Source organism: Puma concolor, chromosome A1, assembly GCF_028749965.1.
Source record: "Puma concolor isolate L17-30 chromosome A1, mPumCon1.1.hap2, whole genome shotgun sequence".
Taxonomy (NCBI): domain Eukaryota; kingdom Metazoa; phylum Chordata; class Mammalia; order Carnivora; family Felidae; genus Puma; species Puma concolor.
The window spans coordinates 236,435,657-236,461,762 of record NC_141667.1 but is presented as its reverse complement, the minus strand read 5'-3'; the positions used below and the strand labels follow the sequence as shown (position 1 = coordinate 236,461,762).

The following is a 26,106-nucleotide window of genomic DNA, read 5'->3' as shown; positions in this document are numbered from 1 at the left end:
GCAGTATTTTCATGGGGAAAATTCGATGGAGATTTTTTTTTTGGCAGCAGGGCGGGGGAGGGTAGATTTTTACTTTTAATTTTTATAGGAAAAAATTTGTATATGTGTATTAAATACCTACAATGGAACACCACGCATATATGAAGAAAGAGACTGGAAGATTATACACTAGAACTTAGTCATTAGCCCAACATTACAGATGATGGTTATTTACTATTCCAGCTTATTTTTCTGTGAAAAACATGTATTTCTTTTGGAATGGGAAAGGTTATTCAAAAAAAAAAAAAGGGATAACAAGATTGGAGTAATTAGGATATGATTTGGAAAAGAAAGAAATATTTTTAATATTTTACAAGATATATCTTATGAATTTGCAGTACAAAATGTATACTTCTGAAGAAAAAAACACACAATTTAACTGAGTTTTTAAAATTACATCAAGACATGAAAACATCGATGAGTGCATGTTTTCAAAACTTTAACTTGGCCTGTAGCATACACATGGGGTATGTTACCTTTTCGATATGATCGTAACATTCTTCCAAACTCTGCCTTCTGTCCTGTATAACTGTACTTGCTTTTTTATACTCCATCAACCACTGTTGATATTGTTTCTCCGTTAAATCTGTATAGGCAATACAGAGAGTTCTCAGTCCTGCAAGAAAGAATGGAATACAACCTGATCAAGCCGTCAGTCAGTGATCAGGGAGAAGTAGAGAATTTGAAAACAAACCCAAAAGTGTTAGAGGTCACGGGAATGTGAAGTCCTTCACATGGCCCTATCTGATCTGTCCCTGGCTACCTTACTGATTGATCTTATCTCCTCCCCTCTTCATTGCTTTCTTACTGGTCCTCTTCCTGCTGGTCCTCTTACCTCCCAAAACTTGCACTTCCTCTGCCCTTGTCCTGGAATCTTTCCCCCTGGAAAGCCACATGGTTCTCCTTCCCTTTCTTCAGTTTCTGCCTAACTCAGCCTGCAGAGAGAGCAACCATCACACTCTGTTCCCCTATCCTGCTTAAATTTTCTCCATGGCACTTATCACCCCCCTGACATTATCTATTATTGGCCAATTCCCTCAGGGCATGAGCTGTCTATGTTTTGTTCACTTCTGTCCTGGGAGCTCACAACAGCGCACGACACTTAATAAATACTCAATATCTGTTTATTGAAGGAAGGAAAAAATGAACGAGGCTTTAGTTTTTCAATTTCCAAGTAAGTCAAACAATTGTTAAAATAACAGAATATGAATTTGAATCCCATTTTGTAAAGACTTACTGGGAAACAAATTAGAAATCATTTTTTACTCTAATATTTTAGGCTAACCCCTGAAAAGCATTCAAATAGTTGGGGATCCCCTAGAAATGAACTCATTACAGATAAGCTAAAGAACTTGTTATATTGATTTGAGCTCCATTACAATACAGTTCCTATATGCTTCTACCTGTTGTAACCTGCCTACAGCTCACATCTATTTTAAGATGGCAGTAAAAGGCCCAAAGTGCAACCTTGCAAAATACCAACACTTCTAGGCAAAACACACGGCTGTGGGAAGGAGACGCTTATAAACTAAAATGATAAAGGGGGATACAGCTTCCAGGTATTATTAGCTTTACTCTTACATGATACGATACCTTGCTTTTTCAAAACTTCTATCAACTTTTTAGTTAGTGTTGTTCTTATTCAAAACTCACTCATGAAATTTTCTTTTTAATTAAAAAAAGTTTTAAGTGTCTGTTTATTTTTGAGAGAGCGAGAAAGAGACGAAGCGTGAGCAGCAGGGAGGGGCAGAGAGAGAGGGAGCCACAGAACTCGAAGCAGGCTCTGGGCTTGAAGCTGTCAGCACAGAGCCTGAGGAGCTCGAACTCACAAGCTGTGAGATCGCGACCTAAACCAAAGTCAGACACTCAGCCAACTGAGCCACCCAGGCGCCCCCTGAAATTTTATTTCTTAAGAGATGGGTGATAAGTCAAAATCAGAAGGATAATAAGAGAATGGCAGGAAAACATTGACTGTGTCTGCTTTCTGAGTTATATGCACAAAATAGGTAACTTTTTCTCTACTATGGGCCAAGTTCCTAGTACAACAAATAGAAGCAGATAATAGATGTCTTTGTAGACAATGCTTTTGGAATAAAGGAAGAACATCACAGTAGAAAAATACTTTTTAGTGTTTGCTCATGAGCCTAAAACACATGGAGAGAGGAAGAAGGAAAAATAATGTCTCAACAGAGTTTATTTGAAGAACCATTTACTTTTAAGCAAACAGAAGGCATTACAAAGTCACATATATGAATGAGCTCCCCTTGCCAGCCAAGCATCAATGACATACATTCATTTTATAATTTCAATATTTAAGAAGAGCATTTCAAAAGGAAACATCATTCTAAACAATTTTCACTTACCTTCTTTGGCAAAATATTCCAGATGGGTTAATGTCTCCTTCACAAAGAGAGAGTCATCTGAAAGTCTCTCATAAATCACTGTATCCTATTAAAAAAAAAAAAAAAAGTTCCTGTGACTAACATCTTATCTAAGCCTGACAGTCCAAATTCTAAATACTGCATTACAATTTTATTGTCATATACAATAGATGTGAGGAACTCAAGCAGTCCCAGGGAAGACACAATTCCAAAGAGGATACATTACATACAGAGGAACAGAGATAACAGACTTTTCACTGAGACAATGCAAGTGATAAGCCAGTAAAGCACGATCTTTACAGAACTGAAAGAAAAAAATTGTCAACCTGGAATCCTATATTCTGCAAAAATTTATTTCAAAATGAAGGTGAGAGAAAATAAAGATGAAATAAAAATATTTTTCAGACATAAACAGGCTGAAAAAACTTATTGCCAACAGATGCATGCTATAAGATATGGTAAAGGGAATCTGTCAGAGAGGAGATTATAGCAAATAGAAACATGAGTCTGAAGAGCACTGAAAATGATAATGACATGAGTGTGTGTCACACACAGTATTTTTCTTATTTATTTTAACAAGGATAATTGCTTGAGCAAAATTAATAACAATACACTGTGAAGTTTATAACATTTATAAAATTAAAATGTCTGACAAGAGCACAAAGATTGGGTGGAAACAGATGGAAGTACAGAATTGTAAGGTATATAATCACTCCAAGACAGAATGTAATAAAGATGCCCACTCTAAGACCTAAAACAACTAATCAAATTTTAAAAAGGAGAGATATAGGAATAAAAAAATACTGAAGTAATTCTTGTCATAAATGAAAAAAGAACTGGAACAAATAGAAAATAAATGGCAAAATTATGTGTTTAAACCTAGCTGTATCAGTAAGCATATGTAAATGGTTTAATATCCAGTTAAAAGGAAGAGAATTCCAGGATGGATTAAAGATAAAAAACAAAACAAAACAAAACAAAAAACAACCAACTACATGCTTCCTAGAAGAATCGTACTTTAAGTATGAAGACACAAATGGGCTAAAAAGAAAGAAAAAAATATACCATAGCAACACTAATCAAAAGAAGCCTGCGATGGCTATGTTCTAACCAGACAATAGAGAATTCAGAGTGAAGAAAATTGCCAGGGATAAGGAAAATCATTTTGCACTGACAAAAGGGTCAATTTCACCAAGAGGAATTGGCAATCCTGAATGTTTATACACCTAATGACATAGCTTCAAAATGAAGCTTAAACTAATAGAAGCAAATGCAATGAAGGAAAAGCTAAAAGAACTTGAAGATGAAAAATCACCATTCAGACACAATGATATTTGGGGATTTTAATATCCCCCTTTCAATCACTGATAGAACAAGCAGACAGAGTCATCAAGGATATAAAAGATTTGGATGACAGTATCAACCAACTTAACTAATAGTTATAAACTACTTTATCCCACAACAACAGAATACTCAGACTTTTTATGTGCCTACAAAACATTTAACATTTGATAGGTCATAATATGAACCATAAAACAAGTTCCAATAAAATAAAGGATTCAAGTTATATAAAGTATGTTCTCTACTAAAACAGAATTATGTTATAAATCAATTAAAAGAATAGCTCTAGCAAATGCACAAATATTTAAAAACACATACTTAAAAAGAACCCATGAGTCAAAGAAGACATCAAAACAAAACTTAGAATATTTTGAATGAATGAAAATGAAAATGCAGCACATCAAAATTTGTGACATTCTGCTAAAGCAATAATTAGGAAATGTATAGGACTAAACATTTGTATTAAAAAAGAAAGAAAGTTCTCAAATCAAGTTCTGCCTTAAGAAACTATAAAAAGACTGAGGTGTTTGGGTGGCTCAGTCAGTTGAGTATCCAGCTCTTGATGTTGGCTCAGGTCATGACCCCAGGGTGGTGGAATTGAGCCCCACATTGGGCTCTGCACTAAGCGTGGAGCCTGCTTAAGATTCTCTCTCTCTCTCTCTCTCTCTCTCTCTCTCTCTCTCTTTTCCTCTCTCTCTCTCTCCCTCTGCATCTTTCCCTTGCTCACACTCTCTGTCTTTAAAATAAAAAATAAAGAAACTAGAAAAAGAGGAGCAAATGAAGCCACAAGTAGGCAAAATAATAGGAATAATAAAGAGTAGAAGTTAATGAAATAGGAAACAGAGAAACATTGAAGAAAAATCAAATCTGGAAGCACTTTCTTCAGGAATATCAAAACCAATAACTAGCTAGCCCACCATATGATTTCACTCATATGTGGAATTTAAGAGACGAAACAGATGAACATATGGGAAGGAAGGGGAAAAGAGAAGAGCGGGAAACAAACCACAAGAGACTCTTAACAACAGAGAACAAAGTGAGGGTTGATGGAGGGAGGTGGGTGGGGGATGGGCTAAATGGGGGAGGGGCATTAAGGAGGGCACCTGTTGGGATGAGCACTGGGTGTTGTATGTAAGTGATGAGTCACTAAATTCTACTCCTAAAACCAATACTACATTCTATGTTAACTAACTAGAATTTAAACAAAATCTTGGAAGAAAATAAGTAAGTAAAAATGGAATAATTATGAGTTAAAGAAGCTACACAATAAGTCATCCTATATGACTTACATATATCCTATATGACTTTATATAAAATTTAATAAATGCAAACGAATCTGTAGTTGACAGAAAGCAGACTGGTATCAAAACGTATCAAATTATACACTTTAAATAATGTGCAGTTTATTTTACCTCAATAAAGCTGTTTTTCTTTCTTTTTTTTAAAAAATTTTTTAATGTTTTGTTTATTTTTGAGACAGAGAGAGAGACAGAGCATGAGCAGGGAAGGGGCAGAGAGAGAGAGGGAGACACAGAATCGGAAGCAGCTCCAGGCTCCAAGCTGTCCGCACAGAGCCCGACGCGGGGCTCAAACTCACGGACCGTGAGATCATGACCTGAGCCAAAGTCAGACGCTCAACCAACTGAGCCACCCAGGCGCCCTGTAAGCTGTTTTTCTTTTAAGTACATATGGCTGTGAACAAATATATACGTGCTTAAAAAAAAAAAGATTTACAGAGGCAAAGCCATTTCCTGAGATTCACCAAATCCAAGCACTTTGGGCTTAAAATGGGGATCAAAATTCCTGCTCTAAACTCTTAGCATCAACAATCTACTCATTAGTTCTCAACAGACCAATTGAGTGACAACAAATTTTTCACTGACATTAAAGCTTAATAAACATTCTGGTGTGGATCACCATAAATTTCAATGACTTGAGTCTTGGGGAAGCTTTGGGGCTACCTAGAAAGGACTTTTCAGCCTTGGCTGATGCTGGCAACGACCAATGGTAACAGCAGATTCAAAGTAACATTGAAAAATAATTGCAAAGTTGTAAAAGGCTTCCTGCAAGTTGTTGAAACAGAGGGAAGGCGTTAATACGAATGATGAATCATGATACTTACAGCCCCTTTGCAGTACAGCCGGAGCTTTCCTGTAGGAGTTCGGACAATTACAGACATCCTTTTTCTATTACTAAGACAATATGAAATGCATTATTGGTTTCCATGTTCCTCAGTACATGGTACTAACACACACACACACACACACACACACACACACACACACACACAAAATCCAAGTTAAAAGAATTCTCAGAGTCCTCAGCTGACCATTAGTGAAAAGGCCAACATGTTTCTTGCCAGCCTCCATTTCTTTTTTCTTTACCTGTTTCTTTAAACTGAGATTCTAATCTAAATCTCCACCTTCTACTACTACTGTTTCTCAGTTACTATCATTTTCTTCCATGGAAACTTATTAGCACAAATATATATACATATATATATATACATATATATATTTTACATGTTAATTACATAGCGTGATATGTATAACATATATTGTGTTTTATATTATTACTATTATGTATTATGTAATACATATGTAACGTAACATACACTTATCACGCATTACACATATAAGACATAAATTATATATACATATAGCATATATAATATAATCACTTACGAACTGATGAGGAAAGAGGAAAGCTTCCCTGGTTGTGTATTTTTCAGGCCTCACAACATCTCTGTCAAGTAGATCCTCCTGTCCCCACTCTGCTGCACAGAGATGTTCAACTGCTGGCTTGAGAGATGCCAGTTATTTTTCTGTATAGTTCTGTCTCAAAGTCCTCTGGATTGTTTTCCTGTTTGTTTTTTTATGATTATAGACAGAACTTAAAGTCATTGCTTTCATTCCTGAGTTAGCAGCCCAAATAGGCTTGAAGATCTCCCCTCTCCTCCTTATCCCACACCCTGCCAAAGTAAACTGGCCAAAATCTTTTTTTTTTTTTTTTCCTTTTTCCTCATCTTGTCATTCCCTAACCTTAACCTTGGATGGCTCTCCATGGCTTACAGCAACTTTTCAAGAGACTCAAACAAACTACCTGCAAATCAGCACCTTCTCAGATATTCATCATATCCTACAATGCTGTGTGTTGCACAGTCCAAGGGGGGAGGGTCCCAGGGAGTAGCCCCACACCTGAACACTTGAGCTGGGAAGCATCTCAATAGGGACAGGGGCCAGCAATTGCTTTAACTGCCTAGCTGTCAGAATGCCACTAAAGGCAATTGAGTCATTCCAGTGTCACCCAGCTAGGAGCTCGTACTTTAAGGGCAGGAAACGAGTGCTCTAGTAGCAGTGACAGTCAGATATGAAGTGAAAGGAGAGCTACAATCAACACTGAGATACGTTTTCTTGTAATACGGTTTTTAGAAGAAGCTGTCCTCAAGAGACAAGTTGGTAACAACAACTTTTCTGAGGTTCAAAGCTTTTTTTAAAGTATGTCATTGGCCAGTAAGTCTTACTCATATGTGGATCTTGAGAAACTTAACAGAAGTCCATGGGGGAAAGGAAGGGGGAGAAATAGTTACACACAGAGAGGGAGGGAGGCAAACCACGAGAGACTCTTAAATACAGAGAACAAACTGAGGGGGGATGGGGGGAAGGGGAAAATGGGGGATGGGCATTGAGGAGGGCACCTGTTGGAATGAGTACTGGGTGTTGTATGGAAGCCAATTTGACAATAAATTATATTTTTAAAAAGATTTTTAAAATCACCTGGCTTTGGGAAGAACGAATTATTCCTTTCCTAATTTTCTAGCATTTCTCTTTCTAATTTTTCAAAGTCCACATTAGAAATGCTCAGATGGTCTAAGAGACTGAGACTCTGTGAGTCTTTAAAACAGTGCAATGAAAATAAAATCATCACCAATGTCCTCACAATAGGCTATGGGGACCAGGCCACAGTAGCTGGACCAGAAGGCCCTCTGAAATCCAAGAGAAGAGAAGACAATGTGGATGCACATTGCCTCCTTTGGGGGTAAAAAAAGGAGTTACTTCACTATCTATGTTTAAAGAAATCATTTTGGGTTTATTTGTAAAAATAATGTCCAATATTCATCTATTCATCAAGTGTTTATTGAGCACTTACTGAATACCACATTCCACAGAAGGTGACTCATGCGTTCCTGGGATCCCAAGTCTAGCTGGCGACACAGTCAATAAGTAATAACCCGGATGTGAAATCTCAAGTGTGACTCTGACGAGAGCTGAGAAGGCGAGGTGTGGGAACCCGTCTCAGCTACAAAAGGGGATTTGGCCTAATGAGGCCTAAAGAAGTGAGCACCAGGCTCAGATTTAAGGCTCGATGGAAGCTGACCAGCATGATTCTGCATTAAAGCTTTGATTTACATTTCCAAATCCTAACTGAAGAGTCACGGAAAGAGCCCTGGAGAATACATGAACAAAATGAAAAGGCAGCTTACCTAGAAAACTCCAGGATGTTAAGAATTTCAAATGTGAAGTTTTCTCCCATCTATAGGAAGGTAAGACAACATATTCTTACCTGAGGAAAACAGTACTCATCTTGCAAAACCACTCACTCTCCCAGTCGGAAACAAGTTTTACCGGACAACTACACATCTTTTTCAAAACAGAAATTTCCTTACAAACTTAATGAAATGATGGCGCCCTCTTCTGGCAAGAACATTGTTTGCAAACTGGGGAATAAGAAAAATGCTCCTCAGAGTGCAGATTTAAGGCTGAAACACCTCTTTTCAGTATAAAGTCAGCACCACAAGAAACAGTTTATAAACACTCTCATGTTGTAAGGGGACGTGGAGACCATCAACAGACAGAAATGGAAAAACAAGTAAGTCCCGTCATAAAGTCACGCAGTTCAAATGAAATCCTTAATCCTTAGATAATTTGAAAACATAAGCATGGAAAGAGATGGAATGCTATAAAATTTTATATCAGTAAAATCTGAATTCTTTTCTAAATTTTTCCAATTACAGCTTCTTGACTTCCTGTAGCCATGATCAGTTCACCAAGAAGGCAGTGCAGAATTTCAAATAATTAGAGAGTGGTCCATGTGGCATGTACTCTGGGTATAAGGATGAATCATTCAGTCCATTCTGCCAAGGGCTGAATGTCTAGTAAATATCCCTAACCACTGCATTATTACTAGAAAAAAAATTAGTGAGTTGAGCATCATGCTTGCATTGCATCAGTCCTTCCCCATGATATTAAAGGCTTGTGGTAAGTGGTCATCGAGACAAAATATATATATATATATAGTACATAAATATATATGTTATATATATATTTATAAATAATATATATATTATATATATGAATCAAATAAAATGAACAAATCAACATAATAACAACTCACAAAAAAATAGTTGGAAACATTTCAATTTTTCATAGAAAAAAAGTCGTGTATTTCTTGAAGATCTGATGATTCTGACTCTTTGGAATAGTTCACTTTCTCTGTGCTTTCTCACTAATTCCGGTTACTTTTCATACATTAACTCATTTAGTCCTCACAAGAACCCTGTGACACGCACCATAGGGAAACTGGGGTAGACACAGAAGGAACACACTTGAGACAAATGGCTGGGAAGGTGTGGGTCCAGGTGGGCATCCCAGGCACTGTGATCCCAGAGCTCCCAGACTCAACCACTCTACTGCGTCTCTCTGGAAGGGGCACGTGAATCATGAGAATGTAAGATGCTACTCACAGCATTTATGGTGACAGAGGATGGCGTTCTTGTAGTGAAAACAAAGCCAAGTTTCTTCATTCCTTTCACTAAAGCTGCTTCATCTACCAACAAAAAGTCGGTATTAATGGAGACTGAATGAAGATATTAACACTGAATTTAATTTGATACAGATTTCTATTCTCCAGCGCTAAAATACCATGACATTTTTTTAACTTGGCTTTTTTGTGTGTGTGTGTGGCTCCAAATGCACTTATCTAACTACCAGATAGCGTCCATGAAAGAGGAAATCTGCTTACATAGACCCCTTTCAGTGAAGCTGAGATCTATTTACCGGCCTAAATTCCTTTCTTAGTACTCATTACGGTTTTTGTTCGACAAGCCATTGACAGAATCGCCACAAAATGCCGCAGTGCCTCAACCTTACTCCTGCCTTGTTACTGATTATGACTAAATGTTCCACCGAGCCCTAGCTCAAAGAGCCGTCTCCACCAACGTCCTTAGGGCAGTCTTTGGGGGTGTGGGGAGCAGCATCCCCAGCGCTGCAGCGTGGCTCAGAACCGCACAGTACCATCCATAGCCCCGATCCATAAGAACGCCTGAGAAGGAGCGACGCGGGGGCAGTCGGGATCAGTGACGGCACCACCTCTTCTCGGGGTTCCTCGCCTACCGGGTGCTCCAGGAGCACGCGACAGACACCTACCTGGGGAGGAAGCCTGGTAGGTTGTATTACCTCCGTCTCTCTCAGGAACAACAGTGTGACACACACATAACAGGGTGAGAAACTCCTTTATGTAATCTCTCGTGGGCTACAAAAAAAGGCACAGAGCCAGTGAGTCTCTTCCAACACCAGTGGCACAAGAGTTAGATACAGTCTGCAGGTAGCAACAACTGCGGTTTTCACCTCAGGGACAGAGAGCCAAGCGCTGACTGCAGACCGCATCAGGCACTCGGAACGTGTTTGCACAGTGGCTACCAAGGCAGACAGTGCAGGGCCGGGGAGACCTCAGGGAACAAGATGACCCTACCCTCTTGGAGCTTCTCTCCTCCCCAGGGAAACAGGTTTTCTCAAAGCCGGAGGAAACAAGTAGGGGTCGTCACAGAGCAAGGAGGGGCATGTTTTAGGTAGGTGATCTGGGGGGAAGAATTGGAGGACATAATATCTAAACTAAGACCTAAATGGAAAAGTTAGTAGCTGTGTGACTGTGACATGTGACCGTGGCACAGGCTAGACAAAGGGGATGGACAGCACTTTCAGAGGCTCCGAGGCAGGAGACAGATTCATAGGTTTGCGAGCTTCAAGTTTGTGTGACTCCAGCGTCTTGAGCAAGGGGAATAATGACACAGAATCAGGTGGGAGAGAAAGCCACGGTGACGAGCTAGGATTTTATCTTAAGTGGCGTGCCAGTCCTCTGAAGGTTTTGAAGCAAAGGAAGAACACGTAAAGATTTATGTTTTTAAGATCACTTTTAGTTTTGATGGGTGGGGCGCCTGGGTGGCTCAGTCAGTCAAGTGTCCAACTCTTGATTTCCTCTCAGGTCATGATCTCACGATTTGTGAGTTCAAGCCCCACATGGGGCTCCATGCTGACAGTGCAGAGCCTGCTTGTGATTCTCTCCTTCCCTCTCTCTCTGACTCTGCTTGTGCTCTCTCTCTCTCCCTCTTTCAAAAATAAATACACTTAAAAATAAAAATAAATAAAAATAAAAGACCACTTTTATTTTTGAGAAGACCAAGATTTCAAATCAAGTAGATCAGTATTTTGAAATCGGTAAGTGAAGTTATTGGTAAAATACAATAGAACCAAAGCGCTTAAAAGCATTCAGAGATTTTCTTACACAGATTGCTACACAGTAAAATGTTCTTGAGTGATGTTTGGATTCATTCACACCAGTTAGTTTGGCACTCCCCTCATAACATCAGTATGGAATCCACTGTTCACTATATTAATATCAAAAAAATTTCAAGACCCTCTCTTTCCTGGCTCAGAAAATTATACCTTTTAATAAACCACATATATGTTTTAAAGTTATGTAGCATTACCGTGTGACATGGAGTGAAAACAGCAGACTTACGTGGCCATTCTCAAAGTTCTGCAACAATGTTGGGTCATTAAATCCACCGGATTCTGTGATGGCAGACGGTGATGCACTGAGGAAGAACAGAGAAGATTTACTGTAATTAAAAGTTCCTGACAGAGCCAGTCAGGGATCAAATGGACCTAAAGTGAACACGCAGCCCCATCTTCTGATTTCAGGAAGTTACACTATGAAGTCTACACAACTACAGCTGACGCTTGAACAACATGGACTGTGCGGGTCCACTGACACACAGATTTTTCTTGTACAATATGGTAAATGTATTTTGTCTTCCTTGTAATTTTCTTAGTAACACTTCCTTTTCTCTAGCTTTACTGTAAGAGTACAATCTATAATACATGTACAAAATCTGTGGTAATCAATCGTTTACATTATCGGTAAGGCTTCTGGTCCAACAATAGTCTCTGAGTAGTTAATTGGGGAGTTAAAAGCTATACACGGATTTTCAACTGCCTGGAGAGGGTCAGCACCCCTAACCCCTGTGTTGTTCAAGGGTGAGCTGTATAGTAAATATTTAAGGTTCTGTCAAATTATACATCCTCTCAGCCCTCAAGTTGCAAAATGGCATTAGAAAATGCCTAAACCTGTGTTGAAAACCATGTAATCATACAGAGTTTAAGACAGAGTGACCATAAAATCAATAAATCAAAGTCTGGATTCTGGGTTCTTTGAATATCACATGGGAAAGATCCATCCAGGGGAGATTTCTGGGAACTGCCTTTGGAGATCTGGACAAGGGATAGCTGTGTTACCATATATCAGAACTCCAGTACTGATAAAAAGCCCATTACAGGGGAAAAGGAACATGGGCAAAGTAGGAAAGAATGTTGTCTAGTTACCTTAGGTTGTCCAAAACGGTATCACTTCTGTTTGACAGATTTCTGAGGGAAAACGAGGGAGGTTATAAGGCTATACATATAAAAAACTTCAGGAATTCTTAAAAAAACACTTTAAAAAAGCTGATATAAACCATATTTTTTAACAACTGCCAGTTTTCATTTACGTTTCAGTCTCATTCAGATATAGCTATGTTATTAGAAATTCATTTAAGTTTTGAAGTAAATAAAGACTTATTAATCTATTTAAAAAATGAGAATTTTCAACAGAGTATGGCAAAAAAAAAAAAAAAAGCCACTTACCCATAAATTATACCTGCAATGGTACACTTCTTCAATGTCATAATATTGCAAGTGAGTGTTCCTGTTTTATCAGAAAATAAATATTTTACCTAAATAAAGAAAAAACAAACATGATAAACAACATAAATATAAAAATTAAGAGCAAAGACAAATTTAAGTTCTTTTCTTTAAAGCCTCAAAATATTTGAACTTTTAGTAAAAAGAAGTTCAGCCTACAAAAATTCTGCCTTTAATATTTATACTTCTTTCAGAGGTTCTCTTTGTTTTATACTGCAGGTGAAATTTTATGTTAATATTTTCAGGCCATCCAACCTAAGAAAATCAAAACTCCAAGTTCTTTTTCTTGCCACAAGAAATCTCATCAAAGGTCTCTAGAAAACATTAAGTGTATATATAGATAGAAAGATATAGACACACACACACACACACACACCACACACACACACACACACACACACACACACCCCAAAACCAGATAAAGACATTATAGAAAAAATGTAGAGGCCAATATCCCTGATGAGCATAGATGCAAAAGTACTCAACAAAATATTAGCAAATCAAATTCAACAGTACATTGAAAAGATTACACAACATCATCAAGTGGAATTTATTCCAGTGATACAAGAATAGTTTAAAAAATCAATCAATGTGATATACCACATCAATAAAATAAAGGATAAAAGTAATACAACCATCTCAGGAGATGCAGAAAAAGCATTTGACAAAATTCAACATCCATTTATGATAAAAACTCTCAATGAAGTAGGGGTTAAAGGGAACAAACTTCAACATAATAAAGGTCAATATGACAAGCCTGAAGTTAACACCAATGGTCAACGGTGAGAAGCTGGAAGCTTTTCCTCTGAGATCAGAAACAAGAAAGGGTGCCCACTCTCACCACTTTATTCGACATAGCATTGGAAATCCTGGCCAGAACAATTAGGCAAGTAAAATAAAAGGCACCTAAATTAAAAAGGAAAAAGTAAAACTGTCACTATTTGCAGAAGACCACACCAAAAACTCCTTAGAATGAATGGATTCAGTAAAGCTGCAGGTTACAAATTCAACACACAGAAACCTGTTGAATTTCTATACATTAATAATGACTGTTAGAAACATTAACAATTCCATTTACAATTGCATCAAAAAGAATAAAATACCTAGGAATAAATCTAATCAAGGAGGCAAAAAACCCGTGATCAAAGAAACTGAAGAAAACACAAATAGAAAGATATTCCACAAATTAACATTGTTAAAATGTCCATACTACCCAAACCAACTACAGATTCAATGTAATCCCTATCAAGATTCCAGTGGCATTTTTCACATATTTAGAACAATAATCCTAAAATGTGTATGCAACCACAACCCCAAATAACCAAGGCAATCTTGAGAAAGAACAAAGGAGGTATCATGCTTCCTGATTTCAAACTCTATTACAAAGTTATAGAAATCCAAACAGTATGGGATTTGCATAAAAACAGACACGTAGGTCAATGGAACGGAAAAAAGAGCTCAGCAATAACCAATGAACATATGGTTAATTAATTTACAACACAGGAGACAAAAATGTGCAATAGAGAAAGGACAGTCTCTTCAATAAATGGTGTTCAATAAATAAATGACAATCTCACCAATAAACTTGACAACCACATGCAACAGAATGAAGCTGGACCACTTTCTTATACCATGTACAAAATTAACTCAAAATGGACTAAATACTTGGACACAAGACCTAAAACTATAAAACTCCTAGAAGAAAACATAGGTAGTATGCTCTTTGACATCAGTCTTGGTGATGATTTTTTGGATTTGACACTAAGAACCAAGGCAGCAAAAGCAAAAATAAATAAGTGGGACTACATTAAATTAAAAAGCTTCTGCACAGCAAAAGAAATCATCAGCAAAATGAAAAGGTAACACAATGAATAGGAGAAAATATTTGCAAATAATATATTTGATGAAGGGGGTTAATGTCCAAAATATATAAAGAACTCATGCAACTCAACAGCAAAATAATAATCCAATTTTAAAAATGAGGAGAGGATCTCAATAGATGTTTTTCCAAAGAAGACATACAAATGGCCAACAGACCCATAAAAAGATGTTCAGCACCACTAATCATCAGGGAAATGCAAATCAAAACCATAATGAGATATCACTTCACACCCGTTAGAACAGTTATTACCAAAAGACAGTAAGTGTTGGCAAGGACGTAGAGAAAAGGGGACTCTTGTGCACTGTAGGTGGGAGTGGAAATTGGGGCAACCACTATGGAAAACAGCATGGAAGCTCATCAAAAAATTAAAAACAGAACTACCATATGATCCAGCAATTTCACTTCTGGGTATTTATTTGAAGAAAATGAAAACACTAAGTCAAAAAGATAGATATACCCCTATGCTCATGGCAGCATTATCTACAATAGCCAAGATAAAACAACCTGTCAATGAATGAATGGAGCAAAGAAAATGTAGTGTATATGTAATACAGTAATACATAATTATACACACACACAATTGAGCCATAAAAAGAAGGAAATCTGGCTGTTTGCACATGAAAGGACTCTGAGGGCATTATGTTGTGTGAAGTAAGTCAGACAAAGAAAGACAAATGCCACAGGATTCACTTACTTGTGCATCTGAACAAGAAAAATAACTAAACTCGCTACAGAGAACAGATTGGTGGTTGTCAGAGGCAAGGAGTGAGCAAAATGGGTGAAAGGGGTCAAAAGGTACAAACTTCCAGTTAGAAAGTAAATGAATCCTCAGGATGTCGTGGAAAACACGGTGATTGTAGTTAATACTACCATATACTGCATGTTCAGAAGCTGCCAGGAAGATACATCTTAAAAGTTCTCATCACCAGAACTCTGTAACTATGTATAGTGACAGACGTTAACTAGACTTCTTATGATGATCGTTTTGCAATATATACAAATACCAAACCATTATGTTGCACACCTGAAACTAATATAATCATAGATGCCAATTATACTCAATAAAGAAAGGAAAAGAGGCAATGTTAAACCATTTTTTTATTATCATGGTAAAGTGCTTTTGGATAAAACTTACCGTTTTGACCATTTTTAAGTGTTCTTATTGAACACATTGACATAGTGGTGCAACTGTCACCACCATCCACCTCCAGAACGTCTTTCTCATCCCAAACTGAAACCTCCTACCAATTCAACAATACAATGACTCCCCATTCTGTCCTCCCTGCAGCCCCTAGCAACCACTATGCTACTTTCTGTCTCTATAAATCTGACTATTCCAAGTACTTCATATAAGCTGAGTCATGTTCTATTTGTGTCCTTTTGTGTCTGGCATATTTCACTTAGCATAATCTTCAAGATTTATCCATGCTGTAGCCTGTTTCCAGATTTCATTCATTTTTCAGGACTGCATAATATTCCACTGTATGTGCAGACCACATTTTGTTCAATTATTTATTGGACGTTTGAGTTGTTTCCACCATTTGCCTATTGTGAATAGTGCTGCTTAGAACATGTGTGTGTATAATAGCTGTTTGAGTCCCTACTTTCAATTCTTCTGTGAAAATCCCCAGATGTGGAACTGCTGGAACATATGGTAATTCTAGATTTCCTTTTTTGAGGTTTCTCCATAGTGTTTTCCACAGTGACTGCACCATCTTACATTTCCACATGAACACGTGTTCTCTGGTTTGAAAGTTTTACAGTAGGTGTCCTGGTGGCTGCCAAGTGCTATTTCATTATGGTTTTGATCTGCAGTTCCTTAAAGATCAGGGATGTTGAGCATCATTTCCGGTGCTTATTGTTTGTTTATATACATTCTTTGGAAAAATGTCTATTAAAGTCCTCTGCTATTGAGTTGTACTAGTTTTTATATATTCTGAATATTAAACTTATTGTCTTGTTTTATTTCTGCTCTTATCTTTATGTATTACCTATATAAACAATGTAATTAATTTTTTTTTTAATTTTTTTAATGTTTATTTACTTGTGAGAGACAGAGTGTGAGCGGGGGAGGGGTGGGGAGGGGCAGGGAGAGAGGGAGACACAGAATCTGAAGCTGGCTCCAGGCTCTGAGCTGTCAGCACAGAGCCCGATGCAGGGCTTGAACTCACAAACGGTGAGATCATGAACTGAGCCGAAGTCAGATGCTTAACCGACTGAGCCACCTAGGCGTCCCAGTATAATTAATTTTCAAAGCTTGAGTTCCAAAGCCAGTTTTATTATATTGAATTACTACTCTAAAGTAGCTAGAGTCGACTGACAAGGCAAGAGGGATAAACTGATTTTTTTCCCAACTGTCAACAGAAAACATATGTTCTAAAGGATTAGCAAATGATCAGATTTTCACGAGCAGAAAAGTTGCTAGAGAGCTGATTATTCCATCCTCCTTCATTTTTAGTTTTCCAAGGTAAAAAGGCTATTAATGGTGTTCTCAGGTCAGGCATTTCCAAGAGCCAGAAATATTCTAAAATAAATATTTACTGAGAACTCACTATTCAAATGATACTATACAATGTGACCATAAATTAGAAATCATATAAACTAAATACTGGTTAATTAAATCCCTTCTTCACACTGGGTACTGTGCTGAGTGTATTACAAATACATTATCTTATTCAGTCCTCCAAACAACCTTCTGAAGTAGTTGCTATCAACATGCCCGAATTACAGATGAGGAATCCAGGCCAGCAAAGTTACCTAAGAAGCCCATGGTGACGCTGCTGGTAAATAGTGAGACCAAGGTTCACTCCCGGGAAGTTTAACTCCGAAAGTCTGCTTTTTATCATAATTTACATATTGCTTCCAATTAATTGAAAGATGGGAACTTATAATATTATTAAAAAAAACATTAATAGCAAAAATAATTACAAAAAAGTACCAATCGGAAGTCCCATCCTTCCAGGTACCATACGACTGTGGGAGTTAGCTGAGTTTTTCCAGCTGTCCTGAGGTATAACTGACAAATAATTGTGGGAGTTTTTAAACACAATTTATACTTGTAAAGCTGCCACTGTCACTTAGAAGGCAACCAACTGTCCATTGGTAACCTGGCATCATTCCTGCCCCTTTCTGTTGTACTGTAGGGGCTCATGACCTGAGGGTACATTTGTCCCTATCTCCCAGGATTCCAGTTTAGATTCTACCACTGAAAGGAACTTGCAGTAAAGAATTACAAGCTGCATCGTTGCCCTATTGGCAGCTATGGGCAGATGCATGCGTTAGATGGGTATGAAATTTTGCAGCAGGCTCCAGATGCTTCCCTGTGGGTCCTCTGCCGTAGGGAAGCAGGAGCATGGCCACCAGTGGCAGATGCCCAGGTTCCTGTGACTCCCTGAAAGCTAACTGAAAACTTGAGAGCTAACTGACGCTTTCACTACCTGCCTCTCCAGCTCTTCTACTCTTTCATAAGCACATTAATAACCTGTATTAGGTCCGTTCGACTTGCAACCCATGATGCATTATCAGTATTTTTAGCTAATTATACTTTTGAAGCTCCACATGGGTATCATGTCAACTACAGCTTATGGCTGAATTCGCACTTTAACTTTGCACACACTCTCCCTAGATCCACCTTCTTCAAAGTTCTTGTCACATACCCAGGCCCTGAAGGGGCCCTCACCTGCCCAAGCTCTTCGTTAAGATTGGACGTTCTGGCCATGGCATAGACGTTATTTCCTTCATAATGCATATCTTCATCCTGCAAGAAATGAGCAAAACAGCCAAGCCACGCAGTCAGAACTAGGCTCAAAACGTCTGCAGGTCAACTGGGCTGCCACTGGTCTTCTGACATGGCTGACATGAGAAAGAATTCAAAATGGAGTCTAGAATACTAAGAGAGTCTTGGGTGCTAGTTTCTCACACGCCTTGGCAGAGCTGATTCAGGACAGGCAATGCTACATAGAAACAAATATCAGTGTGTCGTTGATTTGGTATTGGAAGACTTGGCTTCCAAATCCCGGCTCCGCCTCCGACGCTCCCACAGAGTGTCTGAGATCCTGAGTATGCTTTGCAGCAGCTACATCTATAAAATGGGAGCGATAACACGGATCTCACAGCGCCACTGTGAATTTTAAATGAGAATACACTTAAAAGCACTCTGTCTCATTTTGTGGTTGTTAAAAATAACACTACCCTTCAAGTGATGGTAATTCATTGATACAGGGAAACATTTTAGTAGGACATCTAGCAAAAAAATTTATTTCCACAAAAAAATCTTTTTAAATATAACTAAAAATTGCAAATGCACATTCAAAGAAGAAAATTTGCTCAGTCACATGATACTAAGTATCAATTTAAGTGAATGCATGGTTTTCACCTAAGAAATCTTTTCCTTAGTTTGAAGTCATTCTGGAATGGCTGTTTCTGTCACTCTTGCCAAGATACGTAAATCTATTGTAAGTCTACTGGACTCTACTGTTCTAGAACATCTTAAATTTTAATGGGCCATCTCTTTGCAGTTGCTACTAAGTCACTACTCTTGAATCTTTCTTATCAGCTAGGAAAAAACATATTAAGAAACAGTGTCCTCAAGAGTGACACAGAGAGGCCCAGGCACTGCTGAGTCAGGCTGACCCTGATGTTTGGCTCTCCTGTCAGGAATGCAACTCACCCGTGCACCACGGTAGGAACTCAGGCACTCTGATTCTTAAAACCAAAGCCACAGGTCAAGAGAGAACTTGTTTTTAAACTTTCTGATTTTCATACTCACCCAGTTTATAAACAGGGCCTGAATATATTTCACAATTTCCAGAGTGACCAGCAGGCTAATGGGGATGAGATTGTGATACAAGATGATGAACACCAATATGTCAAACCCTAAGCTGTGGGAGCTGTAATCTGTGGAAGAAGATCAGAGGAATCATGTCACAGCTTCAGGCAATACCTCTATTCTTCTTTGCATTATTACGTTTTAAAATTGTGAAAATTTCTCCATGAAAATTACTATTAAGGGTAAAATTAAATGGACACATAAAGCAGTTTTATTATTTTTTAATATAGTTTATTGTCAAATTGGCTTCCATACAACACCCAGTGCTCATCCCAACAAATGCCCTCCTCAATGCCCATCACCCACTTTCCCCTCTCCCCCACCCCCATCAACCCTTAGATTGTTCTCTGTATTTAAGAGTCTCTTATGGTTTGCCTCTTTCTCTCTCTGTAACTTTTTTTCCCCCTTCTCCTCCCCCATGGTCTTCTGTTAAGTTTCTCAAGATCCACATATGAGTGAAACATATGGTATCTTTCTTTCTCTGACTGACTTATTTCACTTAGCATAATACCCTCTAGTTCCATCCATGTTGTTGCAAATGGCCGGATTTCATTCTTTCTCATTGCCAAGCAGTATTCCATTGTATATATAAACCACATCTTCTTTATCCATTTGTCAGTTGATGGACATTTAGGGTCTTTCCATAATTTGGCTATTGTTGAAAGTGCTGCTATAAACATTGGGGTACACGTGCCCCTCTGCATCAGCACTCCTGTATCCCTTGGGTCAATTCCTAGCAGGGCTATTGCTAGGAGGGATAGTTCTATTTTTAATTTTTTGAGGAACCTCCACACTGTTTTCCAGAGCGGCTGCACCAGTTTGCATTCCCACCGACAGTACAAAAGGGTTCCTGTTCCTCGCCAGTATCTATGATTTCCTGAATTGTTCATTTTAGCCACTCTGACCGGTGTGAGGTGGTATCTCAAAGTGTGGCTTTGATTTGTATTTCCCTGATGATGGGTGACACAGCATCTTTTCATGTGTCTGTTTGCCATCTGGAGTTAAGTCTCAGTTAAGCACCAACACTGTAATAGGGCTTGTGCCAAGCGTCAACATACAAGATCTAGCAAGAGACAGACCCTGCTCCCAGGGAGCTTTGGATGCAGCTTGAGAAAGGAAGATGTGTCAGGAATTACGACACAATGAAATCCATGATAGCGCTGAACACGAAGAGTTGCAACAACACAAAATGGAGGGCCCAGAAAGAGGGTGCACAGAAGAAGGTGAGCCCAGTTTTGAGGAAGGGAGTTTGTTAAATGGAGATGAAAGGAAGAGCGTGAAGAGGACATTTATTTAGGTGGAAGTATGTGGCTTGAAGACAAAGAGATAATTAATGATTTTTTAAACTTAAGAAATGAAGGAAAGTAAAGCCAAAAGGAAAAGAAAAAAAGTTCAATCTAATTTCACAGAAATTTACTGAAAAATATACAGAAGGTATTCAGGAGATAAATACAGACTGCTTTCTATAGGTCTTTATGAAAACTTACATCTCAATCTTACGTATTAAATTTATATGTTGAGTTACAACTGAAAAGAACTAAACAAACTGATTTGTCAGATTAATTAAGCACAAATATGTATACTGAGAGACAAAATTAAATAATTTTAAGTTAAAATTTTATATTCATTTTTCCTAAAAGGGAACACACCTGTAACTCAGAACGATCGTAGTTAAATCTAGATTTCTAAATTCCATCAACCTAAAGGTCAAGTTTAATTCACTATCATATCAATTCAAATTCTTATCACCTTGAGTTTACTAACTTTCCCTTATTTGCCCCATGATTACACTTTTATACTTACTATGCTACCTTATGGTCATAAATCAGTCTTTTAGGAATACTAGAGGCAGATATTATTAGGACCGTTTTTTTGGACAGAGAAGTCGAGAAAAGATCTCTAGTGCTTTGTTAAATGTATTAATTACTGGAAATGCAGTTATAGTTTAATTACCCAATACCTTTCTCTTCTTTTAGACTAGAATATCTTGGGCAGAGTGATATAGTCCAGAGCCAATAACAGATTTTTATTCCAAATAAGCCAGTAACTTCCTCTGTGCTTTTTTTTTTCATAAAACAAGGGGCTGGGCTAGAAAACAATAGAGTTCTGCTTCTAAATATAAAAATTATTTCTTTTACTTAAAAAATTAATTACTGAGTTCCTATTATGAAAAGGCACTGTTCTTGGAGTTAAAGATACAATGATTCCTGTCCTCAAAAATTCACAATCTAGCTGGAAGGATGGGGCAAACAATGATTATAAAACATGGAAATGGAATGATATCTATTAAGGACATCATTATAGAAGCCAAAGAGGCCTCCTAACTAAGAGAGGGAGATAAGATATAGGAAATCCTGCTGGAGAAGGTAATGCCTCATCTTGGACTGAAATGAGAAGAGACAGGTATCCCGTCACGAAGAGACCAGAGGTGCATTGAGGCAGAAGGAACTGTAGACAAAAGGCCTAGAGATGCTGAAGCAACTGGTGGATCACGAAAGAGAACAAAAGTCAGTCTTCTGTGAATACAGACTAAGTATCAGATGATGGAGATAGGACCAGATATAAAAGTCCTGATGTGCCATGCTAATAGCCAGAGGATAAATCATTTTGGTTTTACAAGACATACAGTCCTAGTTCCAACTACTCAACTCTGCTGTTGTAGCATTGAAAGTAATCACATGTAAGGGCATCTGGGTGGCTCAGTCAGTGAAGCATCTGACTTCGGCCCAGATCATGATCTCACGGTTCGTGGGCTCGAGCCCCCCGTCAGGCTCTCTGCTGACAGCTCACAGCCTGGAACCTGCTTTGGATTCTGTGTCTCCCTCTCTCTCTGCCCTTCCCCGACTCGTGACCTGTCTCTCAAAAATAAACATACATTATGGGCGCCTGGGTGGCTTAGTCAGGTAAGCATCCGACTTTCGCTCAGGTCATGATCTCACAGTTTGTAGGTTCGAGCCCCACATTGGGCTTTGTGCTGACAGCTCAGAGCCTGGAGCCTGCTTTGGAATCTGTGTTTCCTTCTCTCTCTGCCCCTCCCCTGCTCATGCTGTGTTTCTGTCTCTCAAAAATAAATGTTAAAAAATAAACAAAATAAATAAATAAGCATTAAAAATTTTGTAAAGGGGCGCCTGGGTGGCGCAGTCGGTTAAGCGTCCGACTTCAGCCAGGTCACGATCTCGCGGTCCGTGAGTTCGAGCCCCGCGTCGGGCTCTGGGCTGATGGCTCAGAGCCTGGAGCCTGTTTCCAATTCTGTGTCTTCCTCTCTCTCTGCCCCTCCCCCGTTCATGCTCTGTCTCTCTCTGTCCCAAAAATAAATAAACGTTGAAAAAAAAAAAAAAATTAAAAAAAAAAAAAATTTTTTTGTAAAAAAAAAGAAAGAAAGCAATCACATGTAATACATAAACAAATAAATATGGCTGTGTAAACTTTATTTACAAAAACTAACGATGGGCCATCAGGCAGTGGCCCACCGAGCCATTGTAAACAACAGGATACAGTGAAGCTACTGCATGCATTCATAACTACTTTTTACATACATCTTTCTGGAAACTGTATAAAGAATGAATCTGAGTGGAACTTGACTGAGGGCTGGGCAAACAGTTGGAGAACTGTGGCAGTAGTTCAGGGATGAAAACGAGAGTGTGCACAGACAAAATATTGAAAAGGTGGAATCAATAAGACTTTGGAACTGATTGGAGGATGAAGGCCATGGGGATAGAAGTGGGGAAAAGAGGAGGAAGCGAGGAGGGGTGAGAGTGACATTCATGTTTCCAGCTTGGATAATGGTTGGATAGCAATACCTACAATTTACATGGAGAATACTGAAAAAAGACACTCATTTGGGGAAAACAACTTGAATTTAGTTTTGTACATGATGTAAGAAGTCTACAAGATATCTGGAAAGCAATCTCCAGGCATCATTGAGTTAATAATTCATAGAGGTATCTGGGCTGGAGGCAAGCAGGTAGAAGAGAAATCAACTAATGGATGACAACTGAAATTATTAAAGCAAGTGAGCTCTCTTAGGATTTTCTTGGATAAAACAATCCCTAAGAAGCTGGTGAAGGCCATCCTACAGGAAAAAACATGCATACATAAATATAGGACTAAAAGTTTCACAAAATTTTCAGGATTTATGGACCCAAGTTGAGGCATTCCTGGTGAACACAGGATCCTGCAAAACACCAGCATGTAAGAGATGGATCAAGGTTTTCATGAATCAAGTAAGGAACAGATGATTTGTTTGCTTGTTTGTTTTTAATCAGAAGAGGGTGGGACGCTTGGGTGGTTCAGTCTGTTAATCCTCCGACTCTTGGTTTTGGTTCAGGTCATGATCTCATGGTCCATGAGTTCAAGTCCTGCATCGGGCTCTGTGCTGACAGTGCAGAGCCTGCTTGAGATTCTCTCTCTCCCTCTCTCTCTCTGTCCCTTCCCCACTTGCTCTCTCTGTCTCTCAAAATAAATAAATAAACTTTAATAAAAAATAAAATAAAACTCAGAAGAGGGTGGCAGAAATCCAATTCAATTCCACTTAAATGACCACTGGGTTTGGCAATTAGGAATTGCCTTGAGCCACAATTCCAGTAGACTGGTTGAAATGGCTAGCAGATGGGAAGGGACCAGGAGGTAAGAAAATAGAAACAGTGAGGGTTGTGTCTCCTTCAAGAAGTCTGACAAAGAAGGCAATAAAAGGTCATTTGTGGGGTATGCAGAATTTGACATTTTATCAACACCAAAATGTTCAGTGACTTCTGTAAGAATTTATGTCTGTGTCAAAATAATATAATATTCACAGTCTTGGGCTAGGATAAATTAAACAAGCACATTTAAGTTGAGATTACTTTTTTGAAATCACTGAAAATCTAAAAGCTTGAGCTAAAAACCATACAAGTAACATTTAGAAACCAAGATTGCATAGGAATGAATCCATAGTTTTCTGATACAATCTACAAAGTCTGTATCTTAGCTTCTTTATTTATTTTTTTTATTTTTTTTTCAACGTTTTTATTTATTTTTGGGACAGAGAGAGACAGAGCATGAACGGGGGAGGGGCAGAGAGAGAGGGAGACACAGAATCGGAAACAGGCTCCAGGCTCCGAGCCATCAGCCCAGAGCCTGATGCGGGGCTCGAACTCACGGACCGCGAGATCGTGACCTGGCTGAAGCTGGACGCTTAACCGACTGCGCCACCCAGGCGCCCCTTCTTTATTTTTAAGATGCTCCCAGACAGATCTGCTCAAGGGAAGTTAGAACAATTTAAAACCCTCAGTTGATAGATGAGAAAAGTAGAAAGATACATGACGGTTAATTGTGAAAACATGGAAAGACATAAGCAAAAAAAAAAAAAAAAGACTGAACTTTTAATGGCCAAGTATCAGTTTACATCTTTTACCAACCTTCTGGTCCCCTTCAGGGACCCTTGTCTTCATTTGGGGGGCATCATTCCTTGTATACAGAGCACTGTACTAACCCCATAAGGTAGGTATTATCCCCATTTTCAAATGAGGGAAGCATTGCTCAGAGAAGTAAAAAGCCTTGTCCAAGTTCTCCTGGTGACTAAGTGACAAAGCCAAGGACAGAGGCCCTGTGTGTCTGCCTCACTGTCTCATTCCTCTGCCTTGACCCGTCTTCTCTCCTTTATTCTGGAATGCCAAGATTATGTGGCACTGGCAGAACAATCTTAAGAAGGAAACACTCTGTTTCTAAAACTCACTAATCCTCAGTGTCTCAAAAAACCAAAACAAACAACAAAAACTGTTCTAACTGTTCTACCAGTTAGAACAAGGGCCTTCCCTTTCAAATAAAAACATGGAAACAAGTGTTTAAAGTCACTTCAGAGCGTTACCACTCTTCAAATGGTAGCTTCTCGACACCCTCGGACACTTACCCTTCGCCCCGATGTACCAAATGTCTCCTCCATGCCCTTCCTTCCAGAGTATGGCTCCCACACAGCTCACCAAGGACATGGCCAGAAGCAGCAGGAACAACACCAGGATCTGCACGTTGGTCACCTTCTCAACAGTCGATCTCTTGAGAGGCAATTTGATGGAATTCTGCACCATAGCGAATGCATACACACCAAAGAGAATGAAAAACAATCAAAGGAATTATAATGCATGAATATTTTTATGGTAAGAGGAGGTCAAAAATCCCAACAGTTGAAAAGGAGAATATGGTTTTTGCCAAGTAAGTACCAACACTGAAAGCACCATGTTGTTGAATGATGTGGCTTTCCCACTTCAGTCCTTGAAGCATCTTCTACTTATTCACAGAGAACATATTCACACAGCGGACCTACCACCCCACAGTTCTAGGGTTTTTTAAAAAAGCAAATGTGGGAAATCACACAGTCTAGGTGATCTTCTGTACAGATAAAAGAAAAAAAAAGACTGTACTAATTTATTGGCTTTACTATTTATAGTTATTGAATTATTTCTGGTTTGAAAACCATGGAAAGATACCTTTTATCTGAGTCTGTTGGGGAAATATTCAAGATTTTACCAGTACAGGGACACCTGGGTGGCTCAGTCGGTTAAGGGTCCAACTTCAGCTCAGGTCGTGCATGATCTTGCACTTTTCACGGGTTTGAGCCCCGCATCGGGTTCTGTGCTGAGAGCT

The 26,106-nt window shown here is 38.6% G+C and overlaps 1 protein-coding gene across 5 annotated transcripts in view; it reads right to left on the bottom strand.

The window, feature by feature from the left end:
* Positions 1-26,106, bottom strand: part of LOC112860863 (phospholipid-transporting ATPase IB-like) — a 216,029-nt gene that overhangs the window by 128,654 nt on the left and 61,269 nt on the right. For all 5 annotated transcript variants that reach the window (XM_086714937.1, XM_086714959.1, XM_086714965.1 and 2 more), the window contains 12 exons: positions 25,376-25,541; positions 19,429-19,556; positions 18,340-18,417; positions 12,722-12,810; positions 12,422-12,463; positions 11,559-11,634; positions 10,187-10,292; positions 9,505-9,587; positions 8,245-8,294; positions 5,884-5,953; positions 2,403-2,487; positions 516-655 (listed from right to left, as the gene is read on the bottom strand). In XM_086714937.1, coding sequence (XP_086571063.1) covers positions 516-655; positions 2,403-2,487; positions 5,884-5,953; positions 8,245-8,294; positions 9,505-9,587; positions 10,187-10,292; positions 11,559-11,634; positions 12,422-12,463; positions 12,722-12,810; positions 18,340-18,417; positions 19,429-19,556; positions 25,376-25,541 — 1,113 coding nt within the window. The remainder of the gene's footprint in view (positions 1-515; positions 656-2,402; positions 2,488-5,883; positions 5,954-8,244; positions 8,295-9,504; positions 9,588-10,186; positions 10,293-11,558; positions 11,635-12,421; positions 12,464-12,721; positions 12,811-18,339; positions 18,418-19,428; positions 19,557-25,375; positions 25,542-26,106) is intronic.